Here is a 21,270-nt window from a genome sequence, read left to right as displayed (position 1 = left end):
GGTATGGTTATCCTGGTAAGACACAGGCTGAAGAAGTGCTGTCTGCCCCAGGCGAGATAGAGGTGAAAGCTAAGTGCAAGCTGAACGACAACACTGCCTTAAGTACTCATAGGTAATGTTATTTCTAACCTCACACTGCAAAGGAGGCTGGCCCAGGATCTCAGTCACTGCAGTTCATCTCCAGCACACAGGGAAGGTCTGAGTCACTGCGCTCCTGTGCGCAGCTGGGTTTTGACGCACAGCTGGTGGAAACTTCCCCTTTTCACAAGGCATTGATCTGCCTCTCCCCAAACTCCTACAACTGCTGCTTCTACATTAAGACAGGAAGTACAACTGCCTAAACTGTTCATTATCAGTCTTCTCATAAAGCTCAGGTGTATGAAATCATCCCTTCGCCCCCATTCCTTGTCATATTCACACCACCTCGCAGTTTGAGGAGAGGTGCAAGATACCACCAGCAGATTCCTTCACCTTCTTCCTCCCACCTCCTTCTGAAACTCTTCTCAGCCAGCCTGCACGCAAAGATAGCTCCTACTACTAAGGACAGACCCAGATCACAAAAGGCTGGAGAGCAGCATCATTAGATTGTTTCAGGGATGAGATAGAGTTACATCAGCCTGAGCACTAGGATGCTCCCATCCCATGTATTACTTTTGTCTGCGGTGCTACAGCATATTTCAGGTCAGTGGAAATGTTTTTTCCCTTTCCTGCTACTGTTAAGCATTGCAAATGACCATGGCAAACCCAGAGACACTCAGCAAGACTACTGTTAACAGAAGGTTCTCTATATCAGCAACTCTTCTTCCCAAGAAGATTGCAGCACTAGGATCAGCTGTGTCAGGCCAGACAGATGGGAGCTGCATGATCTTTCTTCTCATGATGTCTAGCTCTTCCCCTTTTAATTACTTTGCTTCCCCTTTTCCTTCCCTGCAAATCAAGGCAACCTGACCTGGTTCTCACTAATGAGATTGGCCTTGGCTGCTACCATAAGCCTTATCAGTTACTGAACCTCTGAGTTCCCACCCTCACACTCCTGCTCCACATGCAGGGGGGGGGCAAGGAGAGCTGGGCTTGTAGTCCTACCCTGGGCCTACCTAGCCCCTTAGCTATTAGGCCAGAGGGATCCTAGTGTCACTTCTGCATGAATCCAGGCAGTGCCTCTGTTCTCCATCCCAGGACCCCACCAGAAGCAGAGAGACAGGGTCTGAACTAGATGTGCTCAATCACAGCTGCATAGGGAAGTTGTATGTCTGCTCTTCCTCTGCTTTTACACAAGAACAAGCAAGAAGTCTTACAAACAACTCTGGTTTCAAAAGGTGAGGCATTTCAGTTAAACTCAGACTTCCTTAGGTGTTTCAGGAAGTAACTGGAGAAAGAGGGAATGTTGTGAAAACAATAGCCCAGCTCTGGAGAGCACACACAGAGGCAGCTTGTTCACAGGCTCACCTGGCAGAGCAGCCCAAAGGGGAAACACAGGAACCTGCAGCTGATCATTGAAAGCGCAATGAGCTAGAAAGGCATATTGAACACTTGGGCAAGCTTTCAATATCCTATCTTCACTCATTTAAGGCCTGTCAGGACTCAGTGTTGTGTGGATCATGATTGCTACCCTTGCTTCCCAGCTCTAGCCTGGTGTCAGAAGATACAACCGCAGCACCCCAGAGCAGGAACATTCAAAGCCAAAGCACCACACAGGCACAGACCACTGCCAGAAGCAGCAAGGCTGTCAGTCTTCCCTTCACACAGCCTTCCTGAAGAGAGAGCTGGGGAAAGCTGAACACCAGAGGTAAGAGCACAGGTCTTTGGTTCCAGTCTTGATCACAGAATGAATCACGCTGGCTTCTTCCACTGTCAGACACCATCTCAGTCTCTGACACTCAAGCTACATCCTTCCTGCAGCATTCATTAGCATCTACCCTGCACACCAAAATAAGCTCAAAAATGCAGGAGAGGGCTCTCACCCCCGCAGTCACTTCAGATTCTGACACTAATACATAGTCCATAGCCTCAGACAAGTAGCTGCATGCAATCACACAGGCCTGTTTGCTGCAAACAATAGCTAGTAAGGAGGGTGATTCCCAAAAGACCACTGCTCTGCTTCGCTCGAGGCATTTACAGCCAAGCTGCTGTGAACTATGCCAAGGGAGACCTTGCCCAGGCTCTCGCGTGTTTAAAGGCTTGTGATCCACTAGATGTAGGTGAGTAGTAATGTTCAGCTCACAAAGCACAAAGCCATTTGTGACATTACTATTTTTGTTGTCCCTAAAAAACCCCACCCCACAGTTTCGGTTGCCAACACATGTAGGGAAATGGGTGTTGCATCAACATCCTCCCTGTAGTTCTGGGCAATTCCAGCCTGAAGGGGCATTCCTCTAGCAATGCCCATGGGGGAGGCAAAGCAGCAGCCTTCCTGTCAGAGACTCAGCCTTTTACAGTTACATTAACTCAATTTCAGCATACTTTCATATGTCGGGGTGGGGATTTTGGCAATGAAAAGGAATAAATATTCCAACAAAAAAAAAAAAAAACAACCCATCAAGTGAATCTGTAGCAACCAAGCTGGAAAAGGGCATGTAGAGAGGAGTACAATAACAATTACTGCAGTGCAGTAATAAATCCTTTGGTTACAAGAAGCAGAGGAGTGAGTATCACCCTGCTATATTCTGGATCCACAATCCTTTCCTCCACTCTTGTAATTCCTTGTTTTATCTCTAACCTAGTTCCTGACGTTAGAAAGAAATAAACACAAGGAACACAATAGACATCCAGGGCCTGGATCTTGAGCAGTTTAGTTTGCTTTTCACTGTACTGGATGACGTACATTAAGTGAAGCAGAGCGACATGCATATAGCATCACTGAAGCGCAGCCACCGAGCAGCGTATGGGAGGTTTCAGCCACGACCTTCCTGAAACAGTTTTTCTTAGTGCTCTAGGCAGGGACTTCAGAGGATCCCCAAAATAAAAGGGCTCTAGAAGAGCTTTTCCATGCGTTTTGTTCACTGGGCATCTGTTCAAAGCCCATCTCCCCCCATCATTCTGCTGGATCCATACAAATGGTAATCTCAGCCAGCTCCAAGGGCTACGCAGAAAACCCCCAGCACTTTCATTCTCTCCCTGGTCTGATTGAGGTTCAAATGAAGAACTACAGCTCAAAAGCTGGAGTTTTCTAGAGCAGAGTGACAGCTGGAAGAGAAATACCAACAGAGGTACGGAATTTCATGGTCTGCAATAGTCACATTTCCCTGTTGCAGGGAAATGCCCATCCCTGCAGGAGGACGTGTTGGGGGAATCGTGCACAGGGGACATGCATTAGTCAGAGCTGTGTGTTGAGAATCAGCAGCTTGTTTAAAGCTCTAACTTTACACACTAGCTAATCAACGTTTCAGTTTCTCCCGCAGCTCCAGCCGGCGCAGAGAACAAGCTATGTTCACACTGCCAAGGAACCCAGCCAGCAACTGCTCAGAGTCACCACAGCCCCTTGTACAAAGCTCATACCAGCTACACCAGGGGCAGGCACCTTCACCCCACTCCCAAACTTCACCACCAGGCCCCATTCATAACTTCCTCAACCATTTGCTTTGTGTAACCACCTAGCAGGAGGGTTGGCTTAGGAGAAGCAAGCACAGCAACACAGTCATATAGATATACAGCTATGTGGCAAAGGACAGGGTTATCCAAAACTGGTACAGCAACATGCACGCCAGGACGGAAGTCAGCAGGGACCCCCCAGTCATAGCTTGCTCCCAGTTTAGCTGTCAAACAGCTGGAGGCCTGACTGGGCACTGCCTGGCCAGGGAACCTATAGCCAGGAGAGCCTGTTGCAATGCACTCGAGTAGCTCAAAGGTTATTCCCTTTATGCTACCAAGCCTATTGGAGCTCTAGAAGCACGCATAAACTGAAACTGCATTCCTGACAGAGAGATCCACTTCAAAATGTTAAACCACTTGGCTTCAAGCTCAAACTGTAGTTCAGGAACTGTCAGACACTTGGGTTTGCTCTTGGGGAAAGAGGGCAGCTCTTCCAAGGAGAGCTTTACAAACAGAAGCAGAAGGACTGAAAGGATGGAACAAGATGACACAAGGAGAGAGGCCAGGCAGAAAAGCAATCACTTGGGCTAGTAACCCCTCAAGGCACAAGTGATGGCAACACAGAAGTAATCACTGCTACTACATGCCCAAATAGTAGTCTACAGCAGGATCAAGAAGAAATGTGGCCAAAAGCTTTTCAGGAATTTCTTTTTACTATTCCCACTAGCCAAAAATAAAGCCTGCATACCAAACAGAGCTTCATAATCCTTGAGAAAGTAGCACTGCTGAGACTGGCAGATACACAAGCAGCAAACTGTACAGCAAAGCTGGTGAGCTGGGGTAGACGAAGGAGAATCCAGTTATGCCTGTTAATAGTATAGCCCAGTTTGGAAGAAAGAATTTCCAGGTGTCTCCTGTGCCCCCAAACCAAGACCAAGGAAAACACGCACAATAAGAAATACTTACTTTTTCCTTCTGGAAGTAGATGACCAGTCCAGCAGCAACCTGAGTTATGAGGATTATCAACAGGCAGGTGAAGTACTGGAAATAAGGAAATAGATGACCACTATCAGCCTTTACAAAGGTCTGTACGTAACAGCACAAGTTTTAATAATATTTCATACACAAGAGAAGTCACAACATGGAGCCAGCACCTTTGCCAGCAGAGAAGCTCTGCTATCAACAGTGTTTTCCCCAGTAAAGGGCTTAAGTACAAGCATCTACATCAGACCAGTGCACTTCAGCACTCCTCCCATCAGGCGAACAGGAAGACTTCAAGACAGAGAGGGTTTACAAGCACCTTCTGCATGTATCATTCTCTCTCTCCCACCTCCAGCTCCATTCCCAGACCAGTCTGGCCTCAATCACTAGGACCCTGCCTACCCCAAAGGCACCAGACCAAGAAAAGTAAATTTTATGAACCTATTTATTGTTATTATTAAAGTCAATTAAGTTTAAAAAAAAATGCTATTTAACTTGTTTGAAGATCTAAATTTAAGATTCAACTGATTTTAAGGAAAGCTTGACATCTGAGGTTAAACAGTGGCAGCTACTACCATTACATTAGGAGATGTTCCTAATACCAGGACAAACAGTGTGGCCATACCTGGTTTCCTATACATATGTACTCTGAATAAGCAAGAGCCAAGTAGTAGGCTGAGATATATGAAGCTAGTGTCATCCCATCCATCACAGACAGAAAATTTCCTACAGATGTACCATTTGAAGAGAGGCCCTGACATACAGGACATTCCTAGCCAAGGGAAAATGGCTTTAAATTGAAAGAGGGAGATTTAGATGAGACATTAGGAAAAAAATTCTTCCCTGTGAGGGTGCTGAGGTGCTGGCACAGGGTGCCCAGAGAAGCTGTGGCTGCCCCATCCCTGGCAGTGTTCAAGGCCAGCTTGGACACAGGGGCTTGGAGCAACCTGCTCTAGTGGAAGGTGTCCCTGCCCATGGCAGGGGTTTGGAACTGGATGAGCTTTAAGGTCCCTTCCAACCCAAACCATTCTGTGATTTCGTGAAGTCTCTCTTGACTCCTGCACTTTCCACAGAAGCTGAACTTTGCAGCACAGCAGGACACTGTCACTCTTCTCTCTCACTGCCCTTGATACTTGTTCCTTGCACCACTGAAAGCACAATGCAAACTGGGAAGTTGGGGATGGATGGGCAAGGAGATGAGGTACAGGGTCACCTCCTCAGTTGGTAGTCCTCAACCCACCGTTGGCAGAAAGTGTCAGTGACATCCTCTCTCATTTCACAGTTTTTAGCTCACCATCAGTGCCTGAGGAACCTTTGCTGCAGCCTGTTGACTGCTGGAAAATTTAACATGTGCGAATTAAGAACTGGATCCAAGTTGACCTGGCACAAGTACCATCCCCAGGAGACCTGAGCCCCAGCTATAATCCAACAGATAGTTTGCAGGTATTAAAGGCTGGCTCTAAAACATAGCATGAATTCTCTCACCAGACCCAAGAGACATCGGATTTCATTGACTGCTCCAAGACAGCCCAGGAAGCCCATCAGCATGGTGAGAGCCCCAACACCGATGAGGATGTATGCACCAGTCTTCACGGAGGAAGATGACATCTCTGTAGGGGCCAGGAGAGGGAACAACATTAGCTACTGACAAAATCTACATCTGCCACCACCATTTAGAGAACTGCCCCTGTATCTGCTTATAATAGTCTGTGGTCTTCTACAAAGGGACTGCACAGAGGCATGTTGAACATGGAGACAGAAAGCTGCTTCTGGGTGTCTTCTGATGAAGAAAGACTTTCAAAGCCAACCTGCACGTCTCCATTATCTCAGAGCCTGGGAGACTCAAGGTCACTCCAAACAAATGAACCTTGTTTGGATGAAGTTAGCTGCTGGCTAGATTTTTAACTCCCTCATGAACACGCTCTGAGTGAGAGGAAGATAAAGCATGTTCTACTCCACAACTACTGCCTATTTGCTTCAATTCTTTTTGCTGTCCTTCAGGGAAGTGTTTTTTCAAGTCATAAAACCCCTTTTTGGTTTGGCTTTTCACTTGAATGCACTACTTGTTCCAGCCATTCTGGTTTTACTTATCCACTTGCAGTCAGCACACAAACTCTATGCAGCAAGAGCTACAGCTAGTGTTGAGCATAGGTGATGTGACAGGTTACTTGACAAGTCAGTGTTGAATGGCTTGTGGCCAGGCACTCACTGTGGGCTGGTGCAGCACTTGTGTACAACTACCTGCAAACAGAGGCTATTCCAGCATCAAAACACGTATCATGCCCAAATTAGCTGCTTTTACATATCCTCCTATATCTACACAATAGTTATCCCCTGCTATTGTGTCTGCAATAACTGTGCTCTTGAACACTCGAGAGAGGTTTTCAACCAAGTTTAGGTACTATTATTTCAGATATGCTGGTGCTGCCAGTCCTCCCCTCTCAACATTTAGTACTGCAAGCAACAGAAGAAACAAGCTCTTACAGTTGGGTTGGTCATAAGACTGGAGGGAACAAGCATTATGGCATAGAAGTTGAAGAGACACTCTAGCTAGGAATAGTAACCAGAAACCTCATTTATCATTAAAAGACATTATTTAACCTGCAAGCTGAGCAGTGTATTGGAATTCTGCACGTCCAGTGATTAATGAAAACAATGTTCCTAGAGCTCAGCATTTAGTTTCCTGGACAGAAGTCCCAGAAGACAAGCTTCCTCCGAGCTCCTGAAATAGGTTAAGAGACAATAACCAAATCCAGACTAATGCCCTCCCACCTAACGCATCCTTCCCTCCCCTTCTGATACCTGGTGCAAGTCACCAGCTTCCAAACTGTTTCCCTAGAACAGATTGAGCAGAAGAAAAAGATCAGTTACCAAAAACAACGAGCCAGAGCTGTTTGCCACACAGGGCACTTCAGCCTTGATTCATTTCCAGGCCAGACTCTCCCTGGCTAGACATACACCACAAAAACCAGTATCTGGCTACTCCTTCTCCACCAGTCCTGGGACTACTTCTGTGCAGGTTAGAAGCTGATGCTGCAAAGCCTTTACTGAAGTAGCAGCTTTGCAGGAGTGGTCTTCACAAGACTACACTATTCCCTCTCCTAAAATCTGCTCAGCCATCATACAAGTGAGCCCGAGTTGTAGCACCTCCAAAATGCTAGAAAGGAGTTGCTTAGTCAACTTAGAAAAGAGAAAAAGGTATTTCCACACTCAAAAACCCTTCAGAGAAGTGGCAGAGGGACCAGAGCCATTGCTCCTCTTCTCAATACATCTGCAATACATCTTGTCTTGCTAGAGAAAGCTCTGCTGGCAGGATGATTCCTGCTCTGTTTGCTGTTGCTCCGTGTTTTCCCCTGTGCTGGGCAGGCGGCCAAGCAAGTACAACAGGCTCCTTTGGCAGGGCTGGAGTGCCCTGCTGTGCCGAGCTCCCTCCCCGATGCCTGGGTTACTAAAGCAGAGGGAAAGAGGGGCAAGGCCTGGGAAAGGAAGCAAGGGGCAGGGAGAAAGAGCTGATACTGGAAATCTCCAGGAAGGAAGCTAAATCCTTCAATGCTCCGTTAGCAGAGATTCTGGGTAAAATGGGAACAAGCAGAGCCAAGCTGAAGGACTTCGTACTTCCACAAGTGATAGTAACACTCATCAGCCTTGGGGAAACAGCTGCTGGCCCACTGGTACTAAACATGCCTCAGACTGTGAGAAGGGCTGCAAATAGCCAGGCCCTGATAAGCTCTTTTTGGCTCTCTATATTAGAAGTGTGTTCCTGCTCATGTCCCCACTTTATTAACCAACACTTCTTGCTGTGCTTCTTGCCCTCCTAGTACTGCAGGAGCAAGCCAGATGCCACAGCACAACAGAGCACCAGTATCCATGTGTACGGCAATAGTGGGAGTGTTGTTTCCACCCAGCACCTTCCAAAGCCAGGCTGGAGCATTCAGCAGGAGACAAAACTCTTTGCAGTGGAGTTGGGAACAGGGCAACAAATGCTATTACTGCAGTGTGCAGGCAGCCCTCCTGCAGCATCCGCCACTGCTGCCAGAGTCAGCAATGCTGGAGGTAGTGGCATTGAGTAACCAGACCAGCCAAGCAGAAAAGTTTTTTGAAACCCCCACTAGAACAAAGCCCAAAGGAAGCAGAGCTTGTGAAAGATGGAGCTGAGCTACTCATTTGCTGAGAGGCCACTTCCAGCTCTGCTAAGCCAGCTCAGGTTTTTTGGTTGTTGCAGAAAACAGACCCTCTGTTAAGATTCAAGTCGATGCTCTTGGCTGACTTAGAGGAAGGAAGCAAGCTAGCACCTAGCAGCTGCAGCGACACAAACCACTTCTGATGGCCAGGCTAAGTCTCATGAAGCGTGTATAAATCAAGTATGCTTTAGAAGTCAGAGCACTGAAGACTTCACAGAACCGTATCTTCCACCCCCCTCAGACCTGCATCCTCTACTGCTTAGGGACAAACATACTGTCTACTTTCAATGTACATTAAGCATCAGTAAAACCAGGTACTTACTTTCTTTGGCATTTAAAACAGTCATATTGGAATAGATCATTACAGAAAGCAATGGGAGCACAGAGGACTCTGACAGAGAAACTACATTAAGGCATTGGAGGCCTTTGAACACTATGGTAATAAGGAGGCTGTTGTGGAAACGCAGAGCATGCAGTGAAGATAGGATGAAATACTAGCCCTTATGTTTAAGTATTTGGATTGTTGGGTGAAGAGGCAATGGTCTCAGTCTGACCCTGGTGTTGTAATCCACGAGACTAGGAGGAACGCTGTGTCTCCAGGGTTGTTCCCTTTCCCCGATAGGGTCCCATCGTGCTATACACCATGTTACTGCTCAGGTCACAGACCATACACAGAAGTATTGCTGTTCCTAGACTACACCATGGTCAAGCACAGCCCCAGACTAGAGGCAGTTCAGGAGGAGAAATAACATGAAGAAACATGGTCTTACGTAGGACAGCGATGAAACTGGTTTTGTCGGCCAGAATCCATATCCCAAAACCCAGGATCACAGCACCCAGGATCTGAAAGAGTAAGAACAAAACACATTAACCGGCTTATTAGTTTAGACAAAGAAGATGCAGCAGTCTCCATACTTCCAGAGTAAAAACAACCATTCTTTTGCTGTTCCCAACCATCTCCCCCTTGGTATCCTCCCAGAGTAAACAGGATTAGCATGACTCCAGGAAGAGCACCTCAGCCAACTGCACAGGAGCCTAGGTTCTGCTTGGCAGTCCTTCACGCCGTACTTCAGTAGTACATGATGTTGTATTGGAGGACCGTTTGAAATGGTCTGAGGAAGAGCCTTCCTGCTGCTAGAACCTTGTTGTCAGAAGCAGAAGGTAAGCGCAATGCTTCTGTGAAGAACTGAGGAAGGACAAACACATGTAGCATCTGATTTTAAAGACGTTTTTGGAATACAGAAATCCCTGACCCTATGGGACCAGGCTTCAAGCCAGCTGTGAAAGGATTAGATATCTGGCAGCTGGAACCTTCCCAGGAAGGAAATTTTTGTCTTGTCAGGCTCTGTTTTAACAGTATGGCTGCAACCCACAAACGCAATAAACCAGCAGCACTCGCTTTGCGTGCAGATTCCCGTCAGTGAAGTGCTTTTCCCCTCACAAAGCCAAGCTTAGGCAGTTCAGCTTGGTCTCTACTTCACAGCACAATACCCCAGGCCCCTAAGCCAACACATCTGACCACCAACAGAGTCAAGCATTATGAAACATCAGCCGTGGCCTCTGCCTTGCTCACTACAGTCTTATCCAGGGCAAGGATTAGTAGAGCAACATGTCCCTGGGAGAACTCAGCTGAATTCAGACACTGAATTGTCTCTCTTGCACACATCCAGTTTTCCCATATCATTTTGAAGGGGGGATAGAGAGGAAGCATGCTCTGTTTTAGCTTCTAGGTATCATCATGCTTTATACTACACTGTGAGGTGTTTGCAGGTAGATGACCCTGACACCCAAATTAGGATGAGAGCACCATTACACCCATAATAAAGTAACTATGCTGAGAAGCCTTTAAGTCTTCAGGTTTGATAAGGAGCTTAAACTTGTGCTGTTCAGCCAACGGGAGTCAAAGGCTGGAAACCACTTGTCATGCAAAGATCTAAGACACTGAAGAAAAAAAGGAAGGACAAGGAGTGCAAGTGAGATGCTTCCAGAGGACATGAACTGCAAGCAGCAGCTCTTACAGCAGCAGGATTTCAAGATAAGATAAAGTGAAATACTGAATAAACCAACAGGGCCGAAGAGAGATTGCAATTCTGTGCTTCGCTAGAGAATGTTCTGATATTTGGGAGCCAAAGGAAAAGCCAAACCACTACCCTAAGAAAGCTGGCAGAGAGGGTTGTATGGCCAGGCACTGGCTCCACATCTTGAAAGTTTACACTATGCTTCAGCTCCTCATACAAAGAAGCTTTTCTGAGCAAAGATAAAGCAACAGTCTGAAATAAGCTGCTTGCAAGCTTTCCTGGCTTGGCAGAGGACACAACATGTAGCTAGTTCTGGGGACAGGATTAGAAAGTCACCAAGCAAGTTCCCCATCTAGGAAGACGGATGAAGAAGACTGACTCAGCTGCAGAAAAGATGTAACTGTTGTATCCCAGAAAAACATCATCATCATCATAATAAAGGTAAGATGACAGTAACAAGAATTCCCCTTGCACAGCAGCACTCAATCCACTGATCAAACTAGAAAGGCCCCTCGAATACGCAACAGATGTGGTGCCTAAAAAAATCCCTCTCAAACTTGGTATTGCCAAGAACTGCTGAATTGACAGTTTTGAGGCAGCCTCACATTTAAACTATAGTCTTACTAAAATATTTGTCTTAATAAAGATGCAAACCAGGCTGTGTGTGACATCCCTCTTGGCTCGCTGACCCTGAAACGTCACCTAAGTTTTGCTGTTGCTGACAAAACACAGCACAGCTGCTGAGCTGCGCTCCTGGGAAGTTCTTTGTTATGAGGTGCTCAGATTATCCAAGGCCTGTTTTCACTCTGATCTTTGCTCTAGTCCACAACTTGTGTGTTTGCCAGGAGCTGCTGTGGAAAACAGTAAAAGGGGAAGGCAGGGAGAAAATAAACCACACGGAGAAAACATTGTGCTATTAACAACAGTGTATTTACCTCCTAGCAGGATAGTATCGCTGCTCAGCATCTCCAGGAGCTTGCATAGCATAGTGAGGCTGTTTCTGCCACTGGCTTGGCTTCAGAACCCCCATAGAAGAAATCATGTCTGCCTTCCATAGGGTTTAATTCCTTTGCTCCACTGCTTTAAACTCCCAAAGTGGGAGATAGATGTTTCCCCTGCACCCTGGGGATGGAGATTTCATCCCTGATTTTAGCAAGATCCTATTCCACACCCAAGCCAGAAGGATGCAGCTCCCTCAAGGCAGGGCCAGCAGTTTGCCATAGCAGAGCCCAGTGAAGAAGGGCATGGAAGAGCTAAGCTGTGATGGAGCTGACTCACCTCTCTGGAAGGTGTAACCTTTCTGGGGTCCCCAGCCATCCTTCCCCAGCACTGCCATCCTTCACACTTAGACTGTGTGAGGTAACATTGAGCCTGGCACAGGGAAAGGCTCTTAAACTCCAGGCTTTGTTTTAGCAGCCTTCTGCTCCATTTACAGAAGGGTTAGAAGTAGGATAGACAGCTATATATTCTAAACAAATAGTTTCCAGAGACTGTTGAACTTGTCTCACAGAACGGTTTTCCCTTTAAGGAGAAGCATCTGCTGTGGCCTGTGTTTGCTACCCAAAAGGGTAGAAATGTGTTAAGCTTTAATTAGAGAAACTAAGCTTATACTCCAAGCTTATGGTTTTGGTACCTTTTGTAGCAAGCAGTCCACATAACCTTCCTCCCTCTAATCAAAGCAGGTCAAACCCTGCCCTGAAGTGAGGCTTCATGTCTGCAAAATACCACCAAGTCCCTGAACTACTTCAGCTACAAAAAGGGACCTTCTCACAGACCTACAGCTGCAGATGTGCTATTTCAATGACTGACTAAAAAAGTCACCAGCATGTGTCTAAAGGCTTAATTCATCAGCTCCATGCAAGGCTGGAGAACATACCTCAGACAGCAAGGGCTGCACAGGATGTGATCACAGAGGCTCAGCTCAAGGTCCAGAGCAGACATGGAGCTCCATCACCAGCATTAACATTCACATTTGTGCAAGCACTCTCCTCAGCAGCTCCAGGAAACCAGGATGAGGTATGCAAAACCTGCCTGGGTTGGGAGCTCACAGCAACTCAACAGCAGCAGTTTCTCTGCTAGATTAAGATTGCTCTACCACATTGCATCAGCTCAAGAATACCTCTCCCCATTCAGACCTTGAACAACCATAACAGAAAACATTTCTCATGCCTACTACTTCCTATGACAGCAAGAGAGCGATAGATACTACATTCCTCAACATCTTGACATGTGGAAAAGCCTGCACTGGTCAAGATGGAATCACGCTCAGTCTTTATTCCTGAGGAATATCCAGCTCCTCACCAGAACACAACAGCTTCAGAGACTTCATTTCCACGGAGCAGGTCGAGGGGAAGACAGTGGTGCACAGTGGGCTTAGCAAAGAGCTCATCAACTTTCAGCCCTTAGACCAGGCTAACTACTCTTAGGATAGAAGCAAGAGGCAGAGAGGAAAGAGCCAGTAGAACAAGCCAGGGGAAACCAGATCCAGATGTGCTTCAAGCTCAAATCCATGTGCCAGCAGCACAGCGCAGCCATGGAGGAAGCAAGAGTGAAGCTGTGTGCAGGGACAGAGACCAGAAAGCAGTGCTCACCTTATCATGCTCCATTTCCCTGCCTGCCCAGCCCTTCCTTCCCCTTACATGCTGCACAAAGAATAACATCAGACAGGCCCTTTTCTTGCCAGCATGTGGAAGGCTGAAACCTTATGCATCTCCACTGCATCATCCCATTGCAGGAGGGCAGCACCAACAGCACCATCACCATCCACATGGCACACAATATCCAAGCTTCACAAAAGGCTGCATGAAAGAGTGTGTGTGGCCCTCCCAGACCCACTCTGATCCAAAAAAGAGCTTATCTTTTGCTAAGCCTCACACTTGAAAGTAACTGCACCCAGTGGGCTGCCTCATTTCCCCAGGCAAACCTCCCCCAGTGTTCCCCATTTCCCAATTCCATTTCAAACAGGGGACCTGGACTAATTCATCTTGTTAAAAATCAAAACCAGCCGTTGGGACTCAAACAAAATTAGAGTTGTTCTTTGAAGCCTGACTGGCCTATTTAGGAGGGCACTGCCATTATTTGGCAGGTTTTGTACTTTGCTGCTCAGGGGCAGCTCAGCTGCTGCTCCAGATGTGGCAGAGAAAGTAGTTACAAGTACTGTCCTTCCAGAAGGGACCCATAACTCCTGTTTTCCCTTCCCACTGCAGGAAAGGAGCTATGTGGATTGGAGACAGCAAGTGGGTACTGGGAGCAGAACTGTTTGACACACCTGGAAACCACACAGCACCTCTGATGACCTGCAGCTTCAGGGATTCCTCCCCTCCTTCCAAAACTGACCATTTTATTTAACAAACACACTGGGCCAACACCCAGAAAAAAAAGAGCTTTCCAGCTAATTTTAGTATAGGCCTTCCTTTCTACTCTGCAGATGTCCATGATACTTACAAGGAACAGCAGATTGAAGAGGAAAATGCCCATGATACTTACAAGGAACAGGAGGTTGAAGAGGAAGAGGAAGTACTTGGTGACTTTCAGGCAGCCAGACCCCATCTTCTTTCACTTACAGGACCTAAGGGGAAAGCAGACAGACAACCAGTTATGTTAGTGACAGGTCATCTAGGCAGTTTCAGAGCAACACCCTTACCCTGTGCAGAGCTCTGGATCATCTGGTAGAGTTCAGAGGAGATGCACAGAATGCATGTACTCCATAGACTACCCGAGTTACCTCCTCAGGGCAACAAAATAGGACATCACTGTCACTACAAATACAAACAGCCACTGCTACCAAGATCTCCTGGAGAGTGACAGAGGGCTATCAGCAGTTACAGAAGACATTTAACCACAAATACACTGCTAATTCCATCACTGTTTATAGAGCCTTTGCATTAACAGTATCAACCCAAGGCACCACCTCTAACTATCATTCCCAGCAGAGAAAAGGGATGCACGTATCTGAGGAAGGAACTCACAAGGCCAGCTCCCTTCCCCAGACAATCTCATCTCCTCATGACCCCTAAACAGCTGAAGGGACAGTGAAGAGCAAGACCAAGGGGTCAAATTGAGAGGCAGTACTGAATCAAGCTTCCTGCATGCAACTTGGCACCAGATGCTTTGACGATGCATGAAGACCAACAAGTCAACTCCATAGTTACATACAACCAATTCTGCTGCAAGATCAAGACAGGGAAGATTTCAACAAGTCCCAGTTTCCAAAGCCAACCTCACAAGTGTGGGAGCACTGATAAGACAGGATGCTGGTTTTAGTTTGTTAGTACCAGCCACACAAACTACACATATCCATGGAGTGGCTAGTACACAACAGAGAGAGGGCAAGAGACCAACTCCACTGCATGCCTTCACCTCAGTGAGAAGGTATTTTACTACATCAGAAATTAACTCTGCTCGATTACCATGGCTGAAGCCTATGAAAAGCATGAGAAGAGATGTCAAGGTTGCTCTCAACACTGCAAATTAGGCAGCTTATCAGGAATGGATATCAGCTACACAGGTTGGGCAGAGAAGAGATTCAGAGCAGCCCTGCAGAGAAGGACTAGGTGTTGGTTCATAAGAAACTTAACATGAGCCAGCTTCACTGTGTGCTTGCAGCTCAGAAAGCCAACCGTATCCTGGGCTGCATCAAAAGAAGTGTGGTTGAAGGAGGTGATCCTGCCCCTCTACTCTGCTCTCATGAGACCTCACTTGGAGTATTGTGTACAGTTCTGGTGTCCTCAACATAAGAAGGACATGGAGCTGTTGGAGCAAGTCCAGACGAGGCTATGAGGATGATCAGGGGCTGGAGCACCTCCCGTATGAAGACAGGCTGATAAAGCTGGGGCTGTTCAGCCTGGAGAAGAGAAGCTGCGTGGAGACCTCAGAGCAGCTTCCAGTGTCTGAAGGGGCCTACAAGGATGCTGGAGAGGGGCTCTTCGTTAGGGACTGTAGTGGTAGGACAAGGGGTAATGGGTTCAAACTTAAACAAGGGAAGTTTAGATTAGATATAAGGAAGAAGTTCTTTACAGTGAGGGTGGTGAGGCACTGGAATGGGTTGCCCAAGGAAGTTGTGAATGCTCCATCCCTGGCGGTGTTCAAGGCCAGGTTGGACAGAGCCTTGGGAAACATGGTTTAGTGCAATGTGTCCCTGCCCATGGGAGGGGGGTTGGAACAAGATGATCTTAAGGTCCTTTCCAACCCTAACTATTCTATGATTCTATGATCAGGTCTTCGTGCTACAGGACCCAGGAATTAAACAGATCTGCATTACTACAAGCTACTTCAGTTCCCACTTGTCTGACAGCACAGAGCTCAGAAACTAGAAAACAGTCCCACAGATCATCTCCACTAGTGCAGTGAGCCTCCTCCTGGGGAAGCAGCACAGCCAAGTAATATAGAAGGACTGGTGGAAGGTCAACTTTCCTGCTTCTTCCTCCTCCCCTGTGCTCAGTTAGGTTTCCTGCATAGGCAATGAAGGACTTTCAGGTTCCTCAAAATTTGTTCTAGCAAGTTCCTTGCTCAAAATAGACCACGCTGCTTTAAGAAGTATCAGCCAGCTATGCTGGCTGAGCAATGCTAGGCTGGGGTCACCAGTGTGGCTTGGGAGGAACCAGTCCCAACAGAGACTAAGGTCAGCAGTGTTCCCTGCTGCCAGCCTGGGTGTACCGAGGGTCACTGGAGCCCAGTATGTTCTTTTGTTTCAATCAAAGGCTTTTGCTTAATCCTATTAAATATTTAGGTTAACTCTGGAGCTAAACTGGTACGTGGGCCTTCTAGTCTTCCCACCAAGCAGTGGTCACTCTTCAACTACCACAAGAGTTGAACTCCGTGTTCAACTAGCCATGAGTCTGAACTCCATGGCTGAAGAGAACACTACTGCTCTAACTTCAAGGGATTCCATAGCTAGAAGCTGTGCTAAACCCACTGCAGCACCACACCTAGCAAGATGCTGTTGATATGGGAAAGCAGCACAAGGAACAGTCTCAGCCAGTTGTGCTACAGGTTGATCTTAAAAATCCCATGTATATATCAATATATATTGCACCTAGGGAGCTCCAACTGCACAGCCAGGTTAGCACCATCTCAGTCACTTCTGTTCAAATAACTCCTCAGGTCCGAGTCCATAAAGCAGCACCCAAAAGTAGGTCCTTCAAAATAGCCAGGAAAAGCTCCTGTAATGGTTTCTGGTCCATTCTCACACCAAATATCAAACCACAGCATTCCCATTCCAATGCAGCCATTGGCTAATGACCTGGTTCTGTTCTAGCACAGACGCACTGTAGGACAGATGCATCACTACCAACCTATGAGAAGCAAGTGAAGCCTCTCTGTTAGCAGATTTTCACCTTTGGTTAGTGACAGCAAGGGTATTCAACAAGCCTTGCTCATTTTAGAGCAGTTCTACTACAATTCATATGCCAATCTGCTGTCACAGAACAGCTGTAACCCAAAGACTACCGTGCCCTTTAATGGTATCTCAGAAAAGGAGTGAGTATTTGAATAGGGAGAGCACAAACGTTGCTTCCTTAAAACCCTGTGCTCCCTCCTTTCCTCTGCAGGAGGAACGTTCTCTCAGGCTGTTAATCCTGGCAAGCACCAACACCTAAAGACTGCGCTTGGAGAGGATAATGAAGTTTCCCCATCCAGCTGGCTTGCTTACTGGCTTCACCACGAACACATCTCCTCTTAACAGCATTGCGAAATGGAGCCTGGCAGTCTAACCAGAACATTGAGGCAGCCAGGTCCCCAGGCGATGATGTCTGTCTGTTGTGGGGGATACAAGCATTTTCCTACTCTTCAACATAGCCAAAAACTAAGTCGTGCACAAGGCACTGGACTTCTTACCTTAAGATGTCTGGTCCCAGATGCAATCCTCCTTATTTTCAAGCTGGAGATGCAACTCCCAGTAGTTGCTGATTTGCTTCCTAGCACTAAACAGCCATGTGCTGCCTATTTCCAACTCTGTCCACACTACTTTGATTAGTCAGGAAAGCAGAGATTTGCAGAGCTGTTAGGATCTTTACAAGAGTTATCTAAGATAATTAAGAAGTCAAACAAGTTGAGAAGAGCTAGTGTGGAAGAAGACATGCCTCAGGCAACAGATTGCTTTCAAGGTTCTTCTAGGTATTTGTTAAAGGCAGACTATCTTCAATGTTTATTAAAGAAAACAACCCCAAACTGTGTATTACAGCATTACACACTGTTCTTCTTCCTTTCCTGGCACAAGGAGATATAACTTTTAGCCATAAAGTAATTCAAAGTAGAGTTTTCAAGCGAAAAGAAAACCAGGTTTTTAGGGGTTTGCATTGAGCTTTTAAGATACTTGAGAGCTCCACATACAGAAATATTTTAGATTTTCCAATTCTTCTGCTATCCTTAAGAAATTAAGCTTACTTTTGTTCACTACATTAATGAAACTCCTCCTTTTCAGGTTAGCTATAAGGAAGATCAGGTTAGATATAAGGAAGAAGTTCTTTACTGTGAGGGTGCTGAGGCACTGGAACAGGTTGCCCAAAGAAGTGGTGAATGCTCCATCCCTGGCAGTGTTCAAGGTCAGGTTGAACAAAGCCTTGGGCAACATGGTCTAGGGTGAGGTGTCCCTGCCCATGGCAGGGGGTTGGAACTGGATGAGCTTTAAGGTCCTTTCCAACCCAAACCATACTATGATTTTAAAACCCTTCCTTCTGAAGTTGGACAAGCAGTCACAAAACTAGTAACACTGACATACAGTAGAAGCAGTAGCTCGACCAAATTTGAGATGGGTCAGGTTTGGAAGCAGACAAGCTTGGAGTTACCAAAACAGGGCATATCCACAGCCTTGCCAGTGAAGGGCTGGCTTTAGTACTGAGTCTTGCCTGCTTGTGGGCTGTGGCAGTCACCATTTGCGTTTTGAAGCTGGTCAACTTTGAGCCCGCAGTAATGCATACAAAGGTTTCATACATGAAGTATTGTCTGCAATTGTTTGTTTCCTCCTCTTCCTCTCCACCCCAACTGTTCTGACCACTTGAGGAGGAAAGCAGCCGCACCTACTCTTTTCAACAATCCTGCCCATATGCCTCCAAGTTTTCCCTGTCATTCTCCAAACTGATGCCAGCTCTGCAGAGGATTTCATAAGAGACTCTACTGTCAGCTTGCAGAGGGGTGTTTCTCCCACCCTCTCATTTCCCAGCATGTAAAGATATGCACAATTATTTATGCACATCTCTCAGTTTGCTGCTTTAAGGCACTACTACCATAAAAACTCGGTGGCAAACACAGCCTGGTCAGCTTCAATGTAGTTGATCCTGGGTCTTTCTTAGACCAGCTTCGGCACCTGAACTTGAAGGAAGAACTAACTCCAGAAGGCATCAAGCCATCCAGGACCCCAGGGTTTCCAATGGGAGAGAAATGGGACAACTCCACACAGGCTAAACCAGCATTAGGTGATGGTTTCCTGCCCACTTCACTACCTCCAGCTCTCAGGCCTGATGGTTTCCCAGCAATAGCAATGACAGCAAGACTGGTATATGGAGCACAAAATCCAGGACACGTGTCTGAGGAGAGGCAGACAGAGACCTGTTTGTTAGAGATAGCAGAGGAGTGCCATCACAGCTCAGAGATTAGCTTATTTTTGTCACAGACACCCTCCTATAAAAGGTGACTGCAGTGAAGGACAGGCGATATGGGGAGAGCCAAACACCTCTGCCTCCCAGCAGCCAGCAGGGCAGGAGCAGGAACACTCATGCGGTGATGTTATGACCACAGCAGTCAAGGGACAGGGAGGGTAAGTTAATTGTTAACCAAAATTCTGCTCTCTTGAATGCCCTCTCTTGAAGTCCTGATCCAGCTCTGGGCCAACACCACAAGAGGGACGTGGAGCTGTTGGAGCAAGTCCAGAGGAGGCCACGGAGATGCTGCGAGGGCTGGAGCAGCTCTGCTCTGGAGCCAAGATGAGAGAGCTGGGCTGGGTCAGCCTGGAGAAGAGAAGGCTCCTTAAGGAGAGACTTTAGAGCAGCTCCAGTGCCTAAAGGGGCTACAAGAAACCTGGAGAGGGGCTTTGGGCAAGGGCCTGTAGGGACAGGACAAGGGGAATGGCTTTAACCTGGCAGAGGGAAGACTGAGATGAGCTCTTAGGCAGAAGTTGTTCCCTGTGAGGGTGCTGAGGCACTGGCACAGGGTGCCCAGAGAAGCTGTGGCTGCCCCATCCCTGGCAGTGTTCAAGGCCAGCTTGGACACAGGGGCTTGGAGCAACCTGCTCTAGTGGAAGGTGTCCCTGCCCGTGGCAGGAGGGTTGGAACTGGATGAGCTTCAAGGTCCCTTCCAACCCAAACCATTCCATGATTATATGGATTAGATCCTGTACTTCCTCCACCCAGCAAGCACTGCATGTTTGGTGCTCACTGAAGTTTATGATACTTGGCTCAGGCCAGCACTGTACATGCCCGTGCCGTGCAACTCTGCCGGTAAGAGCTCAGCCTTCCTCCACAGCACCACCCTCACTCTTCCTGATGAGTCCTGGCAGCTGAAGCACCTCAGCTGCCAACTCACTGCAGAGCACAAATAAGGGGCTCATTTATGAGAGTGGTGAAAGCAAAGGAGACAAGCAGGAACAACCTCAGCACAAACCACAGGAGATCAGTGTGGAAATCACCGTCTTGGGACGTTCACAGCCAAGTGCAAAGTTCCCACAAACCCTCGAAGGGAGCACAAGAGCAATGAGCTCTGAAGGTCAGCCCCAATGCTCCAAGTAAAAGACGGTTCACATCTGAATGCATCTACATAGCCTGGAAGATGCTGCCCCTCTCATCCAGACCCTCTTCCTTAAGGAAAGGAAATGATCAGTTACAAAGAAGCTGCAGGTTGTTTCTATGTACTTTGGCCAGTTGCTTCCCACCACCAGCCCTCAGGCTCTAACCCCAGGGCATGTAAAACGAAGGCAGACCCTACAGGATGTGCTTGTACTAGCTTTTACCAAGCTAGGCTGAGGTCAAAACAGCACCACAACTGTGTTTTTCCAGTTCCCTTTGCCTCCCCAAACACCTTGAATGCCCTCTATGGCTGCATACTGGTTCATTTTTGCTATCCCTCCTGTTGAAGGAGAAACTTCCAACTGGACAGATACAAAGAACTGTGAACTAAGGTTCTGCATGCTAATTTCCATGAGGTTAAGGCCATTCTGAAGGTTCCTGCAGTTATGTCCTGGTTTTGGCTGGGATAGAGTTAGTTTTCTTCCTATTACAACAGGTTATTCTTTGCAGTATTACCCCAATTCAGAAAACAGAACCAGATCAGCCACATGCCAGGTTAGAGACCCACAGAAGCCAGCCTGGGGTCAGAAAATGCTCACTTAATGGTTACTTCTCCTTCCAGCTAGGGTAGGGCCAGCCCATAAAGACATGATCTTTAATGGCAGGGAGGAAATAGATCATCTTTTGTTGGATTTTGAGCCCTTGCACCACAAAGCCCAGCTGCTGGGAATGCTTCGCTATCTGTGCACATGAAGAACAAGCACTTGGCAATCAGAGTGACAAGACAGGACAGCTTCACACAACAGTACTAGTTAATGAACAACCAGAGAGTTGTTACTGAGTTAA

At 47.1% G+C, this 21,270-nt stretch overlaps 1 protein-coding gene across 1 annotated transcript in view; it reads right to left on the bottom strand.

Moving 5' to 3' along the window:
* The window catches only part of CD82 (CD82 molecule), a 41,060-nt gene that overhangs the window by 6,656 nt on the left and 13,134 nt on the right, over positions 1-21,270 (bottom strand). The window contains exons 2-5 of the mRNA XM_030484227.1: positions 14,195-14,276; positions 9,461-9,533; positions 5,995-6,119; positions 4,495-4,569 (exon numbers count right to left, since the gene is read on the bottom strand). Of these exons, the coding sequence (XP_030340087.1) occupies positions 4,495-4,569; positions 5,995-6,119; positions 9,461-9,533; positions 14,195-14,257 (336 nt within the window). The 5' untranslated portion in view covers positions 14,258-14,276. The remainder of the gene's footprint in view (positions 1-4,494; positions 4,570-5,994; positions 6,120-9,460; positions 9,534-14,194; positions 14,277-21,270) is intronic.

The sequence above is a fragment of the Strigops habroptila genome, chromosome 4 (genome assembly GCF_004027225.2).
Source record: "Strigops habroptila isolate Jane chromosome 4, bStrHab1.2.pri, whole genome shotgun sequence".
In the NCBI taxonomy this organism is placed as follows: domain Eukaryota; kingdom Metazoa; phylum Chordata; class Aves; order Psittaciformes; family Psittacidae; genus Strigops; species Strigops habroptila.
Note: the sequence above shows the minus strand (reverse complement) of the source record. Positions and strands in the feature narration are given on the sequence as shown.